This window comes from Rosa rugosa, chromosome 3 (genome assembly GCF_958449725.1).
Source record: "Rosa rugosa chromosome 3, drRosRugo1.1, whole genome shotgun sequence".
Lineage (NCBI taxonomy): Eukaryota > Viridiplantae > Streptophyta > Magnoliopsida > Rosales > Rosaceae > Rosa > Rosa rugosa.
Window position 1 is genome coordinate 30954557 of NC_084822.1, and position 16055 is coordinate 30970611.

The 16055-nt window shown below is 35.9% G+C and overlaps 2 protein-coding genes across 4 annotated transcripts in view; both read left to right on the top strand.

The window, feature by feature from the left end:
* The window catches only part of LOC133737554 (serine/threonine-protein kinase STY8-like), a 4191-nt gene extending 1703 nt beyond the window's left edge, over window positions 1–2488 (top strand). The window contains exons 4-6 of the mRNA XM_062165082.1: window positions 1679–1717; window positions 2154–2239; window positions 2435–2488. Of these exons, the coding sequence (XP_062021066.1) occupies window positions 1679–1717; window positions 2154–2239; window positions 2435–2488 (179 nt within the window). The remainder of the gene's footprint in view (window positions 1–1678; window positions 1718–2153; window positions 2240–2434) is intronic.
* Window positions 2092–10126, top strand: LOC133736895 (serine/threonine-protein kinase STY46-like). 3 transcript variants are annotated; one of them, XM_062164496.1, is made up of 11 exons: window positions 2092–2239; window positions 2680–2779; window positions 3415–3554; window positions 3634–3741; window positions 5393–5466; window positions 7144–7319; window positions 8053–8148; window positions 8409–8489; window positions 8599–8649; window positions 9443–9583; window positions 9662–10126. In XM_062164496.1, exons 2-11 carry the CDS (start codon window positions 2699–2701, stop codon window positions 9695–9697), a joined length of 984 nt encoding a protein of 327 aa, XP_062020480.1. In that variant the 5' UTR covers window positions 2092–2239; window positions 2680–2698; the 3' UTR covers window positions 9698–10126. The 3 variants fall into 3 exon arrangements, with proteins under 3 accessions (XP_062020480.1, XP_062020482.1, XP_062020481.1); XM_062164498.1 differs by having other exon boundaries at window positions 9668–10126; XM_062164497.1 differs by having other exon boundaries at window positions 2096–2239; window positions 2655–2779.
* The last annotated feature ends 5929 nt before the right edge of the window (window positions 10127–16055 follow it).

Below are 16055 nucleotides of genomic sequence, written 5' to 3' on the forward strand. Positions count from 1 at the left end.
CTTCAATGTCTCGAAAAAGGGGAAAACTAATAATGTTATAGGCTTTTTTTATCCATTTCCCATCATTTTGTTGCTTCTTTACACATCCATTACATTGTCTCGACTAAGTAGTTCTAATGTAGCCCCAATTGGGATAGAAAATAGAATTTAGAGGGGAGGAAATGAAAGAAATGGGATAAGAAAGAGATAGGGATTCAGGAAGAATATCAGAGGATGAGGGATAACCAAGATTCAAGCAACAATAATTTTGTCAATCCATTCAAGTCTGTCAGTGATGATTACAGTGCTCAAATTTAGAGAGCTCCACCTAAGATTCAAAGGAACAAAAAAAAAAAAGAAGAAAGAAGAGAAACCCTACATAGAGGACTAAGATATCCGCACCCTAAATAACAATTGTAAAGAGGATACGTCAAATATATCTGTTTTGGCATCATTCTCCGTTGGTGGCAAAAACTCGACTGTCAAGTGAAGTGAGGCGATATTGTCGTCTAGCCAACATTAAAGGGGTACCAGCTGTAAATTGTGTTCAATCACATTGTCAAGATCAATTTGGAGAGTACGCCCAAAAGAAGGTGGATTGTGTTGCACTGTTGACTTATGAAGTCCGTAAGCTCTAATGTTCGTTACGCCATAGGAGAGACCTGTGACCAGTAAATCCTTGAATGGGATATACAGATTCTTGGTCAGAGTAGCTTGCTCTATTAAAGCGAGACAGCTTTAGGGTAGGATTGGACATAGGTCCAACAATAGGAACCAGTTCAGTTGCAACAAATTGGACAATGGTCAGAAGTCACAATTGGGACTTCTGAAACTGGTCTATATGTCAAAGTAAGACCTATTTCATCAGAGGAGGGGAAATAATGAGAAGGAATAAGCATGAGAAAGGGATATCTGTAGGGAGGCAGCATGAAGATCAGAGAGAGAGGGACAACAACGGTTGAAGCAACGTTGACTTTTAGTCATTTATTCATTCCAAGTGTACGGTTAACAATTACAATGTTCGACTCTGTAGATTTCTACGTAATTAAAGTACTAAAATAGATGTACCCTAGATTATAATTACAACATAAAATACATCAATATATGCTGTCCTGCATTATCCTCTATTGGTGATAAGAACTCAACTCCTGTCAAGTGAAGTGAGGCTGTAAAATTGTCGTCTAGCTAATATCACAGGGGTGCCCGAGTTTCAATATTGTGGACTGTTTTGGTAATCCATCACATCCTCCTGGTGAAGTCATTAAAGCATTTCTTAACCAAGTATAAAAGTAAAGAAGTTTGGAAAGTGTACAAAAGAAGGTGGGTAAACGACTTGCAGCAACAGGTGTTGACTTATGACGTCCATAACTTCAAATTGCACTGTAGGAGGAATCTTTGCAACCATGGGATCAATAGGTTATTGGTCTGCAGTAGCTTGCTCTACTAAAGAGCGTCCTCTTGGCTAAGAGGTAGGAGGACTTGGCTTGGCTAGACATAGGATGGGACCTATAGATCCAAGAATAGGAACAATCCAGCTGTGATAATTTGGTGATAGTGGAAAGCATCTGAGCCTTGATAGATGCAGACAGCTTGGCAAATATGTCAGTCATTTCTATGTGAAACAATTCTATAAGAGTATGTATGAGGGTATGCTGTTTTTCACGTTTTTTGTATTAATTTATTCTTGTGATCTGTACAGTTTCTATAATGGGGTTGTGTTTTGACAACTTATCAATGAGTTTGTTTCTTGTTGGGAGATAAAACGTTGTTCATGTAAAGGTCTTTTATGTAGTGGCATTCATGTCTTGTTTCCTCTTGATAGTTATCTGTTCTCTTTCAATACAAAACCCTTGAATATTATAGATACTTTGAAGACTTTTGCATCAAGAAGTTCTCTATCTTTAGTAAATCTTGGATTTGTCAATATGTAACCTCCACATTCTGCAAAACTGGCAACTGATTTTTAGGATTGCAACACTCATTTTCTTTTTCCTTTTTTTGTTCCGTTTTGATAGTAGTATTCTTTTAATGAAACTAACTCACCACCTTTCAGTCATGTTATATATTGCTTATGTTGAGAACCCTTAGTGAATTGCAAACTTTCATTTCAAGAGCAAACACCTTTCTAACAGATGTCATTTTCCTCTAGCTTTCTGCATTGCTTTCGGATATAGGACTTAACATCCGCGAAGCACATGTCTTCTCGACCACTGATGGCTACTCCTTAGATGTATTTGTGGTGGATGGATGGCCTGTTGAGGTACTCTCTCACTGTTTGATGTGTTTTTCATTGTACACTGTCAAGCTCTGTATCTTGAAATTGTTTCATCTTACTTTGCTATGTTATAATCATTGCCAAATTGGTAATAAAGGTCTTTCCCCGTGAAGGAAGAGTTCTGTTTTGTTGGTTATGGTTTTTGTTGTACTGCTGTTGGTGTTATATGTACTGTAACAGATTGTTTGTTATGATTTTGTATGCATTGCGACCTTTTTGAGTCAGTTTTTTTAATCCATCTTTGAAGCTTCACCAGCATGAAGTAGTTGTAATGGTTGTTCCATAAGATAGACTTATCCATAATCTTTGTGTTATGAAAATTAAGTTCTATGAAATCTGTTGGTTTAATCAAGCTGAAGATTATCCAAGGGAAATGTCTTTCTAATATATTAAGGGGCAGTGCAATTATATTTCTTTTATGACAGGGATCTGTGCTGAGTCCAAATGTTGCTGACTTTGCAATCTTGTGGTCAGGATACAGATGGTTTAAATGAAGCTATTGAAAAAGCAATTGCTAGAAGTGAGGTAAACTATGTCAAATTGTAAAACTTCTGGATGCTGTTCCATTTCATTCTTTGATTGTTTCAGGTAGTGCTATATGAATTTCTCTTTTTGCAAAAAAAAAAAAAAGTGGTTCATCTTGGATGAGTGGGACAACTGTTTTTTATTATAATTGTTCTAAAATATGAAATAGCATACATTTGTTTATACTAACCTGAATAGAGGTTAATAAAGAGCTTATATCCTTCCGTTACTGTTTCCTCCATACCTTCTGATAACCAGTCCTCTTATTTGTACTTTACCCTTGTAACTTTTGGAGTATATGGAGAGGAATGAGAGTATATAGGGTAATTGTCAGATGTCTGTTCTTGATAGGACATTTTATTATTCTTCTCAAGTCACTTGGTGTATGATATGGGATGTTATCCTAGAGTTCTCTCTCTCTCTCCCTCTCTCTGGGTTCTGTCAAGGATAATTGCATCTATCTGTCTAGTAGTGTTAGAAGCAGCTGTTTCCCCTACTTTTTAGAAATTGTTTGCTGTCATATTCTGATCTCTGTAGAGCACTTTAAATAGGAGTCCTGTGTAATCTTCTGCTTGATTAAATTGATTATAGAAAAGCTGTAAACTGTAATTTAGAGATGTTATTTAATAACGTAGGGATCATGGTCAAGATCTTCACATTCTCATTCATCTGGAGTGAAAGCAATAGTGGCACAAGAAAAACCTGGAAGCTGGGAAATAGACAGGAGACTATTGAAGATAGGAGAGAGAATTGCATCTGGATCCTGTGGAGATTTGTAAGATAGGTTTTGTTGCTGGCCAGCTTTATTCTTTTATGTTCTCTGTTGATCAACTATCACTCCTGTTCATTCACAGGCACCGTGGAATTTATCTTGGTCAAGATGTTGCTGTTAAGATTCTACGATCTGAGCATTTGAATGCTGCTCTAGAGGATGAGTTTGCTCAAGAAGTGGCCATTTTAAGGTAAGTTCTATGGTTACGCCGTTCTACCCTGACATGCAATTCACAGGGATATAGCACTTTCCAGTTTTGGTGTATTAATTTGTTCTTCCTCACTAGTAAACATGTTTTCCTACTGGAAAGAAGATAACAGTTCTAAAATTTCATTGAATCCTTTTTTCTTCTCGCTAACCACGGGAGTCCTAAATCTCATCAAGTTTTGGTGGTTAGAGGAATATAGTCATATTTAGTTTCTCCCAAACATTGAAAACTGAGGTCCTTTCTTGGGCTGTATTTTCAAGTAAAAGAAACACCTGTGTTTGTTTGTTTTTTTTTTCTTTTTTCTTTCTTTGGTTTTTTTTTGTGTTAAGACTAGAGTCAAAGCTGTGTATCTGCATTACACCGCTTTCTTACATCTCCAAGATGTTGCCACATAAGTATATCGACTTCTTAGAATTACTTTCCTATTAGAGAAGAAAATAATTTCATTTTGAATTCAGGTATCAGATCTATTAGTATGACCAGTGCATTGTAAAATGTTTGAGACACATATGACCTATCTATGCTGTTTCTTCGGATAACAATTTGATCTCCACCCAATGAATAAAGATATAATTATAGGGTCCCGTCCACGTACTCAATTCATACCCTAACCATTGTTGCTTAGCTTCCTTGGATTTAAATTCAAGGGTGGAGAATAATGAGGTAGGTGGAATGAATTTATTTGCCTCATCATTCTTCACCATTGGATTTAGATCCAAGGCGCTGAGTACAGAATCAATTGAATAGGCGAACGTAGAGTATAACTATATAGGTACTTTGTTTGAAGGGAAGCCTTTGTAAGAGGTTGAGGATCCGAGAAAATGCTTCATGTTTTCTACATTTTTAAGGACAGCAAAACAGATGGTCGAATAGCCTAGTGGATGGGTGTGTGAATGGATTGGATGTTGATGTGAATAGATGGATTTGTCTCTTTGCACAATCGTTATTATCTGACCATGCTAACAAAGTAAATTAGGACAAGATATGCATTTGAGCTGATCAGGTCCTATTTTCTAAATTATATTATTTATTCTAAATTGGTTGTGAAAATATACGGGAAAAATTAAATGCAATAAATTATCATAGAACGTTACTTAATATGAGTGAAACCGTTGGATATCAATGGATTTAGTTATCAATAATCCATCAGATTATCAGATTTGATCGGATTAGGCTGATCCAATCCGTTAACAGGTGATAGGGTACATGATGCTTTGGAAGAATATGCAAGTGTATCAACAGAATTGAACAAAGAAGCTAGTCATTTGGCAAATCACTTTTCTTCATTAATACCAGAGCTATTACTATTGTCAAAGAATTAATTCTTCCATAACTGCATTTAACGCATAAAGGTTGCCAAGTAATTGGAATTCATAAGTAATCTAATGCATATCTCTCTGAGAACTGGATACAATTCTGAATGCCTTTTAATATTTAAACTCATGCCTATGTTTCTTGTGTGGCTGTATGTTGTTTTTCAGTCTCATTCTATTTTTGGTCAAGTTGTTATACTTATGGCTGTAAAGTCGGCTGAAATTAAATGTCACATTGACATATTTTTCATCGGTAAATCTCTCACACAGAGAGTTATATATACATATAATATTAATAACAAGTCAATTGCGGATTGCAGAGAGGTCCATCACAGAAATGTTGTGCGTTTTATTGGGGCATGCACAAAGTCCCCACATTTATGCATAGTGACAGGTACAGAATTCTTCTAATTGTTGCCTCCAGTTTTTAAATGTTGCGCTTTTCACGGTTTATTTCATGCTGTCACTTGGGGATGTCTTCGAAAGCAGTGCACTTGAGATTTTAGAAAAAAGATAAACATGAAGTGTGAAACATATTTTCTTTTTATTAGGCTTAGAATTGTAATTTTCATGAGAAAAGGACCAACCAAAAAAAGAAAAGATTAAGTGAGGAGGAGACATCAAATTTCACGACAACTTTCACCAACACAAATCAAGCCAACAACAAATTTCTAAGTCTCCAAAAAGCAACCACTATAGATAGGGTATCGGCAATAGTCGAGTAAAGTTATTCTCCAAGTATGTTGCATTCAAGGAGATTTCTTTTGTGATCTATATTCGATCTTCTTTGAGCTAGTGAGCTGTTTGGATGTCATGCCTATTAGCTCTCCCCAATGAGTCGATTAATTTGTCACTCATATAGCTTATGGCCTCATGTTACACGGTATAAAACTTCATGGTGATTGAGCTCCTAGATAAGTAGTTCCTGAACTCATCTAGTTATTTCCTTCAGTCTTCTCCTCTTAACAGTTATTTTATTCAGTCAATGATTCAGGTAACAAAACCTTATAATTCACTTGTCTTTGTCTGCCTATAAATGTTGAGATTATCTTGATTCAGTCAATAGTCTACATACTTCAGTAAGAATGTAAACAGGTTCAGTGTGATTTTAGGTTTGGCGTTTTAGTTATCAATTCAAAAGGTCGTGTTGGTCGTGTGATTTTAGATTGTATTCGGTTATTTGATTGTAAACATGTTTATCTTTATTATGTTTGGTCGTTTATAGCTATTCCCTTTTTAGTTATCATGTCGCAATAAGTCATTCATCACCCGTTAAGTTAGAATGGTACCGAGGCATAGAACAGATTCCATTACAGATTCAATGTATGAATTTAGAAGGCTTCCTATTTGACAGCAAGGCTAACTAGTTAAAAAGGAAATATAAAATACCAGATGGTATGTGCTTTAAACAAGTAGATCCTAGATTAATTGGGATAGGTTTGAAATAACTATGTACCACATCATTTTTAACTCATGTATTTCTTCTTTCTCCTTAAATTCAGATCCAGGTTTGATGGATTTTAATAGTCTGAAGCAATTATAATTAAATGAATCCTTGTATTGGAAATAACTTCTCCCAAGTGGGCCATAGGTTATCTGGTCCGGGAAATTTTGTGTTTAAATAGGCCTAGTTTGGGTGAGTAAATTATTTAAAAAGCTTCTTAACAAATAAGTTCATCAGCAAAAGGTGTTTGGTAAAGTCCAATAATGTTCCAAAAGTTTAACTATGTGACAGCAGCTTATAAAAGCTGGTCAGAGCCTACTTCCATAGCTTAAAGCTACAATTGTTTAAGTACAGCTATACCAAACTGGGCCCAAGGGAATTACCTCCAAAAAGTCCTCTTTAGATTCTGCTGCTTAAGCACACTGAAAATGAAATGTAAATAGTGTACATTTGTTTGTGGAATTGTATGGTGTTCCCAGCCTACCTGTTCTAAGTATGTTGACTGACTCTTTGCTTCAAACTATTGTAATTTGGTTGACTTTGAAAATATTATTTTTTGTTTGAGTATCCATTCGTTTAGTTTAATTATGGTAATAAACATGAGACCTTATATATTGTTGCTGGCAGAGTACATGCCTGGTGGAAGTCTCTATGATTATTTGCACAAGAGTCGTAATGTCTTGAAGCTTTCTGAACTGCTAAAGTTTGCAATTCATGTCTGCAAAGGAATGGAGTATTTGCATCATAATGATATAATCCATAGGGATTTGAAGACAGCAAATCTGCTAATGGACACTAACAATGTAAGAATTAAAGCTTATTGTTTTGCTTCTTCTGCAGCTTCACATTCATAATGGTAGAGTTTTGCTGATTTACAGCTAGAATGATTTTCTAGATTTTAGGTGAATGAAAGCAGTTTAACATTTTCAACCAAAAGAAAAAATAAAGCAGTTTAACTTCTAACCAGACCAGTGCTTGAAGAATTGGAACCTTGTAGCGTGCTTCGCACTGTGACAATGATCCTGGAAGTAGAAATAAATTCATATTATCATCTGTCTATGTTATAGATATTGGTTTTTCTTGAATTTTGGGAGAGATTATCCCGGTCAATTATTTCCCACTGATATTGACATCCACTTTGCTTGAATCATTCTAGCTGTCCGTTTAATTTCCCCCTTTGTTACCCTTAACCAAAGAAATAAGGTATCCAATTGGATATTTATTGCATGTCTAATAGGAACTATCCCAGCATAGCTTACCATATTGGAGTCTTGGATAATTAGCATTCTGAATGATGTCATTCAGACTACCATTGCAAATTTATTCTATTAGCAGTATATTTAAAAATTTGGTAATCCATTGATCTTAAACTTCATAATATGTTTCCCATATAATCTGATTTGTCTGTTAGGTTTTCTTTAAGGATAATGATCTGTTAACAATGCATCTGTTACCAAAACAACTATTCAGCCCGAGATGAGAAAATGTTCTCCATATTGTCAATAATAGTTCAAAACTTTCTTGAATTTCCTTTAGGTTGTAAAGGTGGCGGATTTTGGTGTTGCTCGGTTCCAAACACAAGGGGGAGTAATGACTGCAGAGACGGGAACCTATAGATGGATGGCACCTGAGGTCTGATTCTGCTGAATTTAAATTCTATTTTTTCAGTTTTCAAATCTATTAGATGTAAGATTTTCTGTATTATATTGTTGTTATGGAAGTTCCAATTTTCAATCTCTTGACTTTCTGGTTTTGCATTTATACATTGTACTGTTAGTGCTTCAATAGGAAGCGAAAGCCTACACTTTTTTGTCTTATTGTTTTCCTAAATTTCAGCAACTTATTGTTTTCATACACTAAAAACAACTTATTGTTTTCATACATTTTGCAAGGTTATCAATCATCAACCATATGATCAGAAAGCAGATGTGTTCAGTTTCGCCATTGTTCTTTGGGAGCTGGTGACAGCCAAAGTATGCGTTGCAAAGCACTCTCCTCTCTTTCTATGTGTGTGCATGGGCACCCACATGTTTGTGTGAGGATATAGAGTACATTTACCAGTAAATGATTTTGGTGTTGCAGGTTCCATATGATACAATGACTCCATTACAAGCTGCCTTGGGAGTTAGACAGGTTTATGGTTTAATCTGAATATATATTTTTTATGTATGCGAGGGCACATACACATGTTTTGACATGGTTGAACTTTAGCATTTTCTCGGTGACAACTAGTTGAACTTGAGAACTTTAAGATGGATAGATGTCACAGAAACATTTACATGGGTATCCTTTCCTCTATTTACCTCTTTTCCCTCTCTTTCTAATTTTTTGAAATGATATACTTGATGCACATCAAGATTGTTTGCCAAGTGCTTTTAAATTTTCATCGTCTTCATTTCCTCCAACCAATAAATACAAATAGGGTGACCCACCATACACCTTCACAAGACCTTGGCGTTCTACCTCCCGAACACATCATGCACTCTTCTGTCCAGAAAAAAGAGCAATCATGGACAGGAACCAACTGAGAATCCCCTCCCTATTTAACTTCAACTCCAGACTTGTACCATTCGGGAATGTAGTAAGATGTGTTATGTTAGTCCTCCCTTTTATTCTACACATATGCATCAATTGGGAGATTAGGAGTGCCTGATCTTCTCTTTTGAACCATGTTCCATGTCCCATGTCTCGTGTGTTGGTGTTCCTCTTATTCAAAACTGAAACAGATACTGTGATAACGATATAGGAAAGGGCTTTGCAGAATATCAGGTTTCTGTTGATATCTGTTTATTTGTTGCTTATGTGCATTGGGCATACATCAATGGCTTTGAAAGTCTTGTCAAAGGTGTAGAGATGAGCTGTGGACTCTGTAAACTATATTATATGTTTTTCTGCCTAATACTATGTTTTCCATTTTGTTTCTCAGGGACTGAGACCAGAACTTCCTACTAACGCACACCCCAAACTGTTAGAATTAATGCAGAGATGTTGGGATGCGGTTCCTTCCAACCGGCCAGCCTTCTCTGACATAGCAGTAGAACTTGAGTCCCTTGCCCAAGAAGTCCAGGTAGGACTCTTCATCTACTCTTCAGGTATCATTTTTCTACAAGCTTCCTGAACTTAAAAGCTGATTTGTTTCATGAAGTCTCAGGATAATTCAGAAGCTGCAAATGGCACATGAGACTCTTGACTCTTAAAGATGTGTGCATCTCAGGAATTTTCTGAATTTCCAACTCTTTTTGCGACATTCCAACCGGCTCAATTTAGGCATCTTGGAATTGGATTAGGACTTGTTTTTTTGGCGGGTTTTTCAGATGAATATAGAGGATAGTATTGTACAAGTGAAGAAAAGAGAAGGTAAAGTGTTTGAATATCGTTCTGGTCTGTTGTAAACTCGTACACTTTTGTTGAGACGTGTTGTAAAATATTATGTCCTTTTAACTCGGAAATGTATACTTTTCCACTAGATATCATATAAGAAAGTGACATTATGGTTAGATGGAACGTTTGGTTTTAATGTAATCCCAACACTAGGTTCAGTTGTGTTGAATAGTTGTAAATTTCCCTCTGTATATTTCATCTATTTAGTAATTTTGGTCTTTTCCATTTACCGAGTAATTTTGGTATATTTTTCTTTTTGGTTATTTGAGCGTTTTTTTTTTTAAGAGTAATTTGGGTGGTTGAAGTGAAAGCAAGAGCATTATATTGAATTATTGGATGGCTGAGGAAGCACAAGGGTTGATGCAGTTATTCTATGTATTAGGTTTTGATGTTAAGAAATGTTTTTGGGTTATGGCTTCATTTGTATCTGTTACCCATCGAACTTGAGTTTTCTTACTTCTTTTCGTTATTGCTTCGGGGTCTTTAATATGGTTATTACTGTTTTTACTCAGAAAATATGCCTCATGCTTAACTTTAATTTTATGGGGAGAGTTCATAAAAGAAGTATAACCTTCCATGATTCTCAGTAGCCTTAATTCAATGACTGGAACCCCTTTCAAAAAAAAAAAAAAAATTCAATGACTGGAAGCATGAGGTCCTCGCGAGTCACGAGTCACTAGTCACCAGTTTAATGACTTTCAGAATCACTAATGAGAAAGCTAGTGCCTCCAAGAGCAATCACTGGCCATGAACCAAATGACACCTGCACCCTATCCGCAACGAGTACTATGTCTCCACTTTTGAAACATGTCGCATCTGATTACAATTACTCTTGGAAACAGGTCAAGATGTAAAGAAAATGAGTAGACTCCGAGTCACAACACATCAGACTTTACTCTTCATTGAATTAAAGGGATCTCTTTGATGCATCAATACATTAAAATATTGTACGTTAATGCATCAATACACTAAATTCCTAAAGTTCAAACTAATTAACGTTATTGTCTATGGAATTGCCGTTGAAGGAAATATATCCTAGTCTAGATTGATTTTTTCTTCTCAGTTGCGCGTTGCAACTGATTATTATTACCTTCTTGAAATATATAATCAGTCGATGCATTTTAATCAATTTCGTCTATGAAATATATTTGTTCTGTTAATGAATAATACCAAGTACTAAGTAACAGATCGAGAATATCGATGAATCCATAGAATTGTCTTTTACATTTCCAGGAATCTCACAACTGGAAAGAAATTAACAGCTGAACTGATCATCGCAGATGCGGTGTTCCTACCTTGTACATTATATATGAGAGATCAATGTAATGCCAGAATGGTGTCATCGATATATCAAATCCCAGTGCGGTGACGTGACCGCCAATTGTCTTGTAGTTTTTGCAGGTTTCCGTTTTGGAAAAGTTAATTAGTTGGTGATCGACATGAGGCACTATATATGAGACACACTGCATATGCCAGTTGTATGGAGTGCAAATTTGTAATCATCTGCCTTGGATATATGAGGTGCCAAAGATGCAGTCACACAGAGACCTATATGACAGTAATAATTCATTCTTGAAAATTACTCGAGCTTGCCATCATAACCATTTTTTTTTTCTTTTTCATCTTACAAATTTTCAAGAAACTATGAGAAACCTGAAACAAGAAGCCAACCAAATTTCTTCAAATTGACAGATAAGATGGCCTTCCGTTTCTGGCAACATAATTAAGTTACTTTTCGTAGTTAATTTCTTGAGTGTCATTAAGATGGATTATTGGTATTTGGTAATAGTAAATCATAACCATTTTTGTTTTTTCAACTAGACTTCTCCTTTTTCGATTCTTCTATCAAGTTTCCTTGGTGACACTCAAAAGAAACATTACAGTTAATGATCACTTATCGATCCTGGGATGACTCCTTGCAGTCTTACACGATAATGTAGTTGATCCCATCATGAGAAACTCTCTTCCATTTAGAGACTAATAACCAATGACATTCTGAATAAACTCAGCCTGCCACGTAGGTACAATGTTCAAACTTCCGTACACACAGATCTCCTAAAGAAGATGGGGAAGCTTAATTTACCTCCCAAGCTTAATTTAGTATTCTCCTCTACTGACGGTTCTTGATCTTTAGGCTTCAAGAATCTTCCTGAGCCTTCAAGGAAGGATATTGACATTCTCTTGATTGATCTTGATTCCGAGATTATCTCCTTCAAATTCATTGATTCGAAGAAACGTACAAGAATTAATGCTACCTACTACCTTATTCAGTTGAATGTGATTATATGTATGTTAATTGCCTCGTTAACAATCCAATTGGTACTATTTCAATCTTATCAATAATTGTAAGGAGCTAATCAACCGATAACTGACTAAGGTTACATAATCGAATGATAGTAGACACATCCACATCACACATTCCTCCTCCTACTACTAGTTACGAGGCCATCATCCTTGATGACTGGTGTGAGCTATGAAGGTCCAACTCCTAACCAACTACTCCATCCTAGGTTTCGGGCTACATAATGAGCAGCTGAATGAGCTGCCCCATTCGCCTGTTCTTTTTTTTTTTTTCAACCGAGTCTTGCGATATCCCGAAGCTTTTAACCAAGCACTAATCTGTAGTCAGAAGGTCTTGTCAGAACACTTCCTCCCCCGTAGCCACAAACAATAGCGTCGTGGATTGAATGAGAGTTTGGACGTTCCCAACCTTAATGCTCAACCACTAGGCCACATGTTGTGGTTGCCCTGTTCACCTCTCTTGAAATATATGTAATACCTGGACTATGAAACCTGGCCATTAATCGTTTAATCTCCTAGACCACCACCCCATCAGGAGAAAAACACTCTTCTTCCCCAGATAACAATTTTGTCGCTTCCACGCAATCACTCTCAATACATACACCTCCCGAACCTTGCTCCAAAACAAAACCCAAGCCAAGTTTTACATTTTCATCACAATTGAGACCTAAACTTTTGATTTCATCTTTCAGTGGTATCTGCCATCACATTAATCGTTAAAAAAAGGGGAATGTCATCTTAAATGGTACTTCAACTTTTCACCCACATTCCATCTTTCTTTCATTCCTTTGTCCAATTAACTCTTTCTCAACCTCATTTAAATTTAGTAAACGCGCCCATCAAATGAATCATTTCGAGATATTATCTACGACAAGTTGAGAACAATCATTTGCTCTATTTTCAAATAAGTCTCGCTATTTATTTATTAATAGATTAGTCTTCTTGTTTTGGTGAAAAGATCAATGGATTAGTTTGTTGCTTAACCACTCGATCCGGGTTTCGAATTTCTTTGTTTGTGTTGTCCGGGAATCACTGCTGTGCACATCGTGCTTTATTACTTATCAATTAGTACTCCACCAATTCTGGTTGTTTTTTGTTTAATTTCAACCACTGACTTTAGCATTATCACCAAAATTCAAGCTAAGAAAAACAAAAATTGAATTTGACGCTCCATATATGCATGTTCGGTGGAAAGAATATTGGACACTTGGAACAAATAGTCGCCTGCCGACAATTTTTACTCAAATTGTTCAGAAATATTTTGGACAAATTCTTAATTAAAAATGATGCATGACAGAAAGTACGTAGTACGTTTACTCAGATCAATTAGTTGCATGAACACTCAATTATAGTGTCCCCCTTCTTTTCGGGGGTAAATATTTAAAAATTTCCCCTCAAAAGAATAATAGTTGTTAACTTTTCCCTTTAATCTAATTCATTCAAAAGTAAACTTTAGTTTATGAATAGAACTAATGTGCAGCTCTTTCATATCTATCCTCTTAGGAGAACAGGCCCGGACTTGAGATTTTGAGGTTTGAGGCAAAAAATAAAAATAGGCCTACATTTTTTATTAAAAAAAAAATTTACAAAAAAAAAAAATTGAAAAGAAAAATAAATACATTATTGAAAGGGGAATTCGAACCTAGATTTAGGGTAACATAAAAGAAAGGAATGCAACTTGCCAACTAAACCAATCTTATTGTTACCAAACAATAACATACATTTTATTTACTTAATAATTTTTTCAAATACCCAAAAAAAAAAAAATTAGGCCCGACGAGACACTGGGCCTGAGATGGCCTACTCACGAGCCTCATATCAGGTCCGGCTCTGGGAGAACTATAGACTTTGCCCCAACAAAAAAATGTTTTTTCAAATTTGTAGTTTTGGCTTCATATATGGGTACATGATCGATCAATCTTACCCAGTTACCCATATGGAAACAAAGAAGGAAACAGTATTAGAATTCTCAACATGAGCTTGATTAGTTTAAGGTCAAGAAGTGTATTTTTAACGATTCGCAATAGAGGATTTTTTTTTTTTTTGGAAATACAATAGAGGATTAGGTACGAGCAAAACACACAATCCCATCAACCATCGGATCAAAGCTTATACTCCTCCCATGATTCCATGAATAGAGGACCGGGCGACCGGCCGTCGGAAAAGCTTTGCCGACCAAACCCATATATCTGCCTTCTCAGTTACGGGAACAAAACTATGCTGCTCCCTGATTTGTGTCTTGTCAATTATTGGAACAAATCTGTAACTAGAAGGATCTATATTTCATCAAAATAACCACCACAGGTGGTCGAGTTGGTAAGAGCCTCCAAGTGTGGAACCCCCACACCGGGTTCGAATCCCGCCGACACTTATTGGAGTTTATATTCTTGGTGGCCAGGGGGAGGAAGCGTTCTGACAAGATCCCCCGAGCACGGATTAGTCTCTGGGCCTAAGAAGCCTTTGAGGACACCGTGTGATTGACAAATCAAAAAAAATATATTTCATCAAAATGGAATATAACTTCGTAATAGTCAATCTAGATCCACTCTGCAAGTCCACATCAATACCAGCTGGCTACCAGAAATATGAAACTGTTACGAATCTTAAACTACGATCCTATCCCTATTAGTGAAACAACAAAACATGTCTTTCTTTTGGTTTGCCATATTCCACAACAATAATTAATCATTATGGAGATTGCCAAAAAATACATGCATGAGAATTGAACTGAATCTAGCAGAAATGTTGGTGCAGATACAGTTTTGCTTAGAAGATGGAAAATTTTGGTCTTTCCGTGTTTTCTTATGAAACAAGTAACATAACCAACATTCCAGCCATATTCAGCTCTTATATATTTAACATGAGAAAAAAAAAATAAAGAACATATTTTTTCTTTAATCGGGGAAACAAAATCATAGGGAAAGTCTCCTTTTACGGATGGATTCACATGATGATCTGATCACTGCATTGTTAATTAGCCGACATATAATTACCACAATTTTAATTAATATATGGAATTGAATTCAGAAGCTACCTACTCCTCAAATTAAGTTAATTAAACCTACTGATTAAACTAAAAGCTTATATGGTTTGGTAATTAATAATAACAAGATGCAGAATACGACATTTCAGAAGAGGTTGTTAGAATAGAAGAACTGATTCCTTTTCCATGGAGGACACGAGGTCAAAGCTAGGTTCCGACTGGCCAATGTTTTCTTATAGTTTTAATATTGGATAAATGTCCCACATAATGTTTCACACAAAATAAAAATGTCCACATGATGTCCTATAAATAGTAGTTTTAATTTATAGTGAATAATATAAATTCTATATGATACAACCCAAAATTTATATAGGCATATGTGGTACGTAAATTTGGGGGCATGAAGGCTATGCACAGCACATGAACACCACAGGTACTATATATATTGGATCATGTGTACTATCAGTCGATTATTTACCTTAGTTCTAGTTTATGGTGAACGCTATAATTAAACACTATATATCGTCGGATTGTGAATCAAGATGTTACCCAAAATTTATATAGGCATATGTGGTACGTGAGTTTGGGGCTGTGAAGCACTGAAGGCTAGCTATGCACAGCAAATGAACACCGCATGTATGCATGTAGGTTTTATTGTTACCAAAATTCATGTCTACGCATGTGGCACTAGCTAGTGATTCGATCGATGAGTGATTGCCATGCATGCATGGTTTTTCGCATTTCTCAATTCCTATATAATCATCCGAATTTTATACCTCCCCATATGTACATATTCTGCAAGAAATCAAGTAACGGATATATAAATCTGTTGCTTTTGGTTTATAGCGGTCTTGCCCCAAGGTACCATAATAGG

Excerpts from the sequence above, each read along its gene's own strand:
- LOC133736895 (XM_062164496.1), top strand. The coding sequence starts at position 2,699 with ATGTTGCTGACTTTGCAATCTTGTGGTCAGGATACAGATGGTTTAAAT. Across the intron at positions 2,780-3,414 it reads AAGCAATTGCTAGAAGTGAG|GGATCATGGTCAAGATCTTC; the intron begins GTAAACTATGTC and ends TTAATAACGTAG. Across the intron at positions 9,584-9,661 it reads CCCTTGCCCAAGAAGTCCAG|TCTCAGGATAATTCAGAAGC; the intron begins GTAGGACTCTTC and ends TGTTTCATGAAG.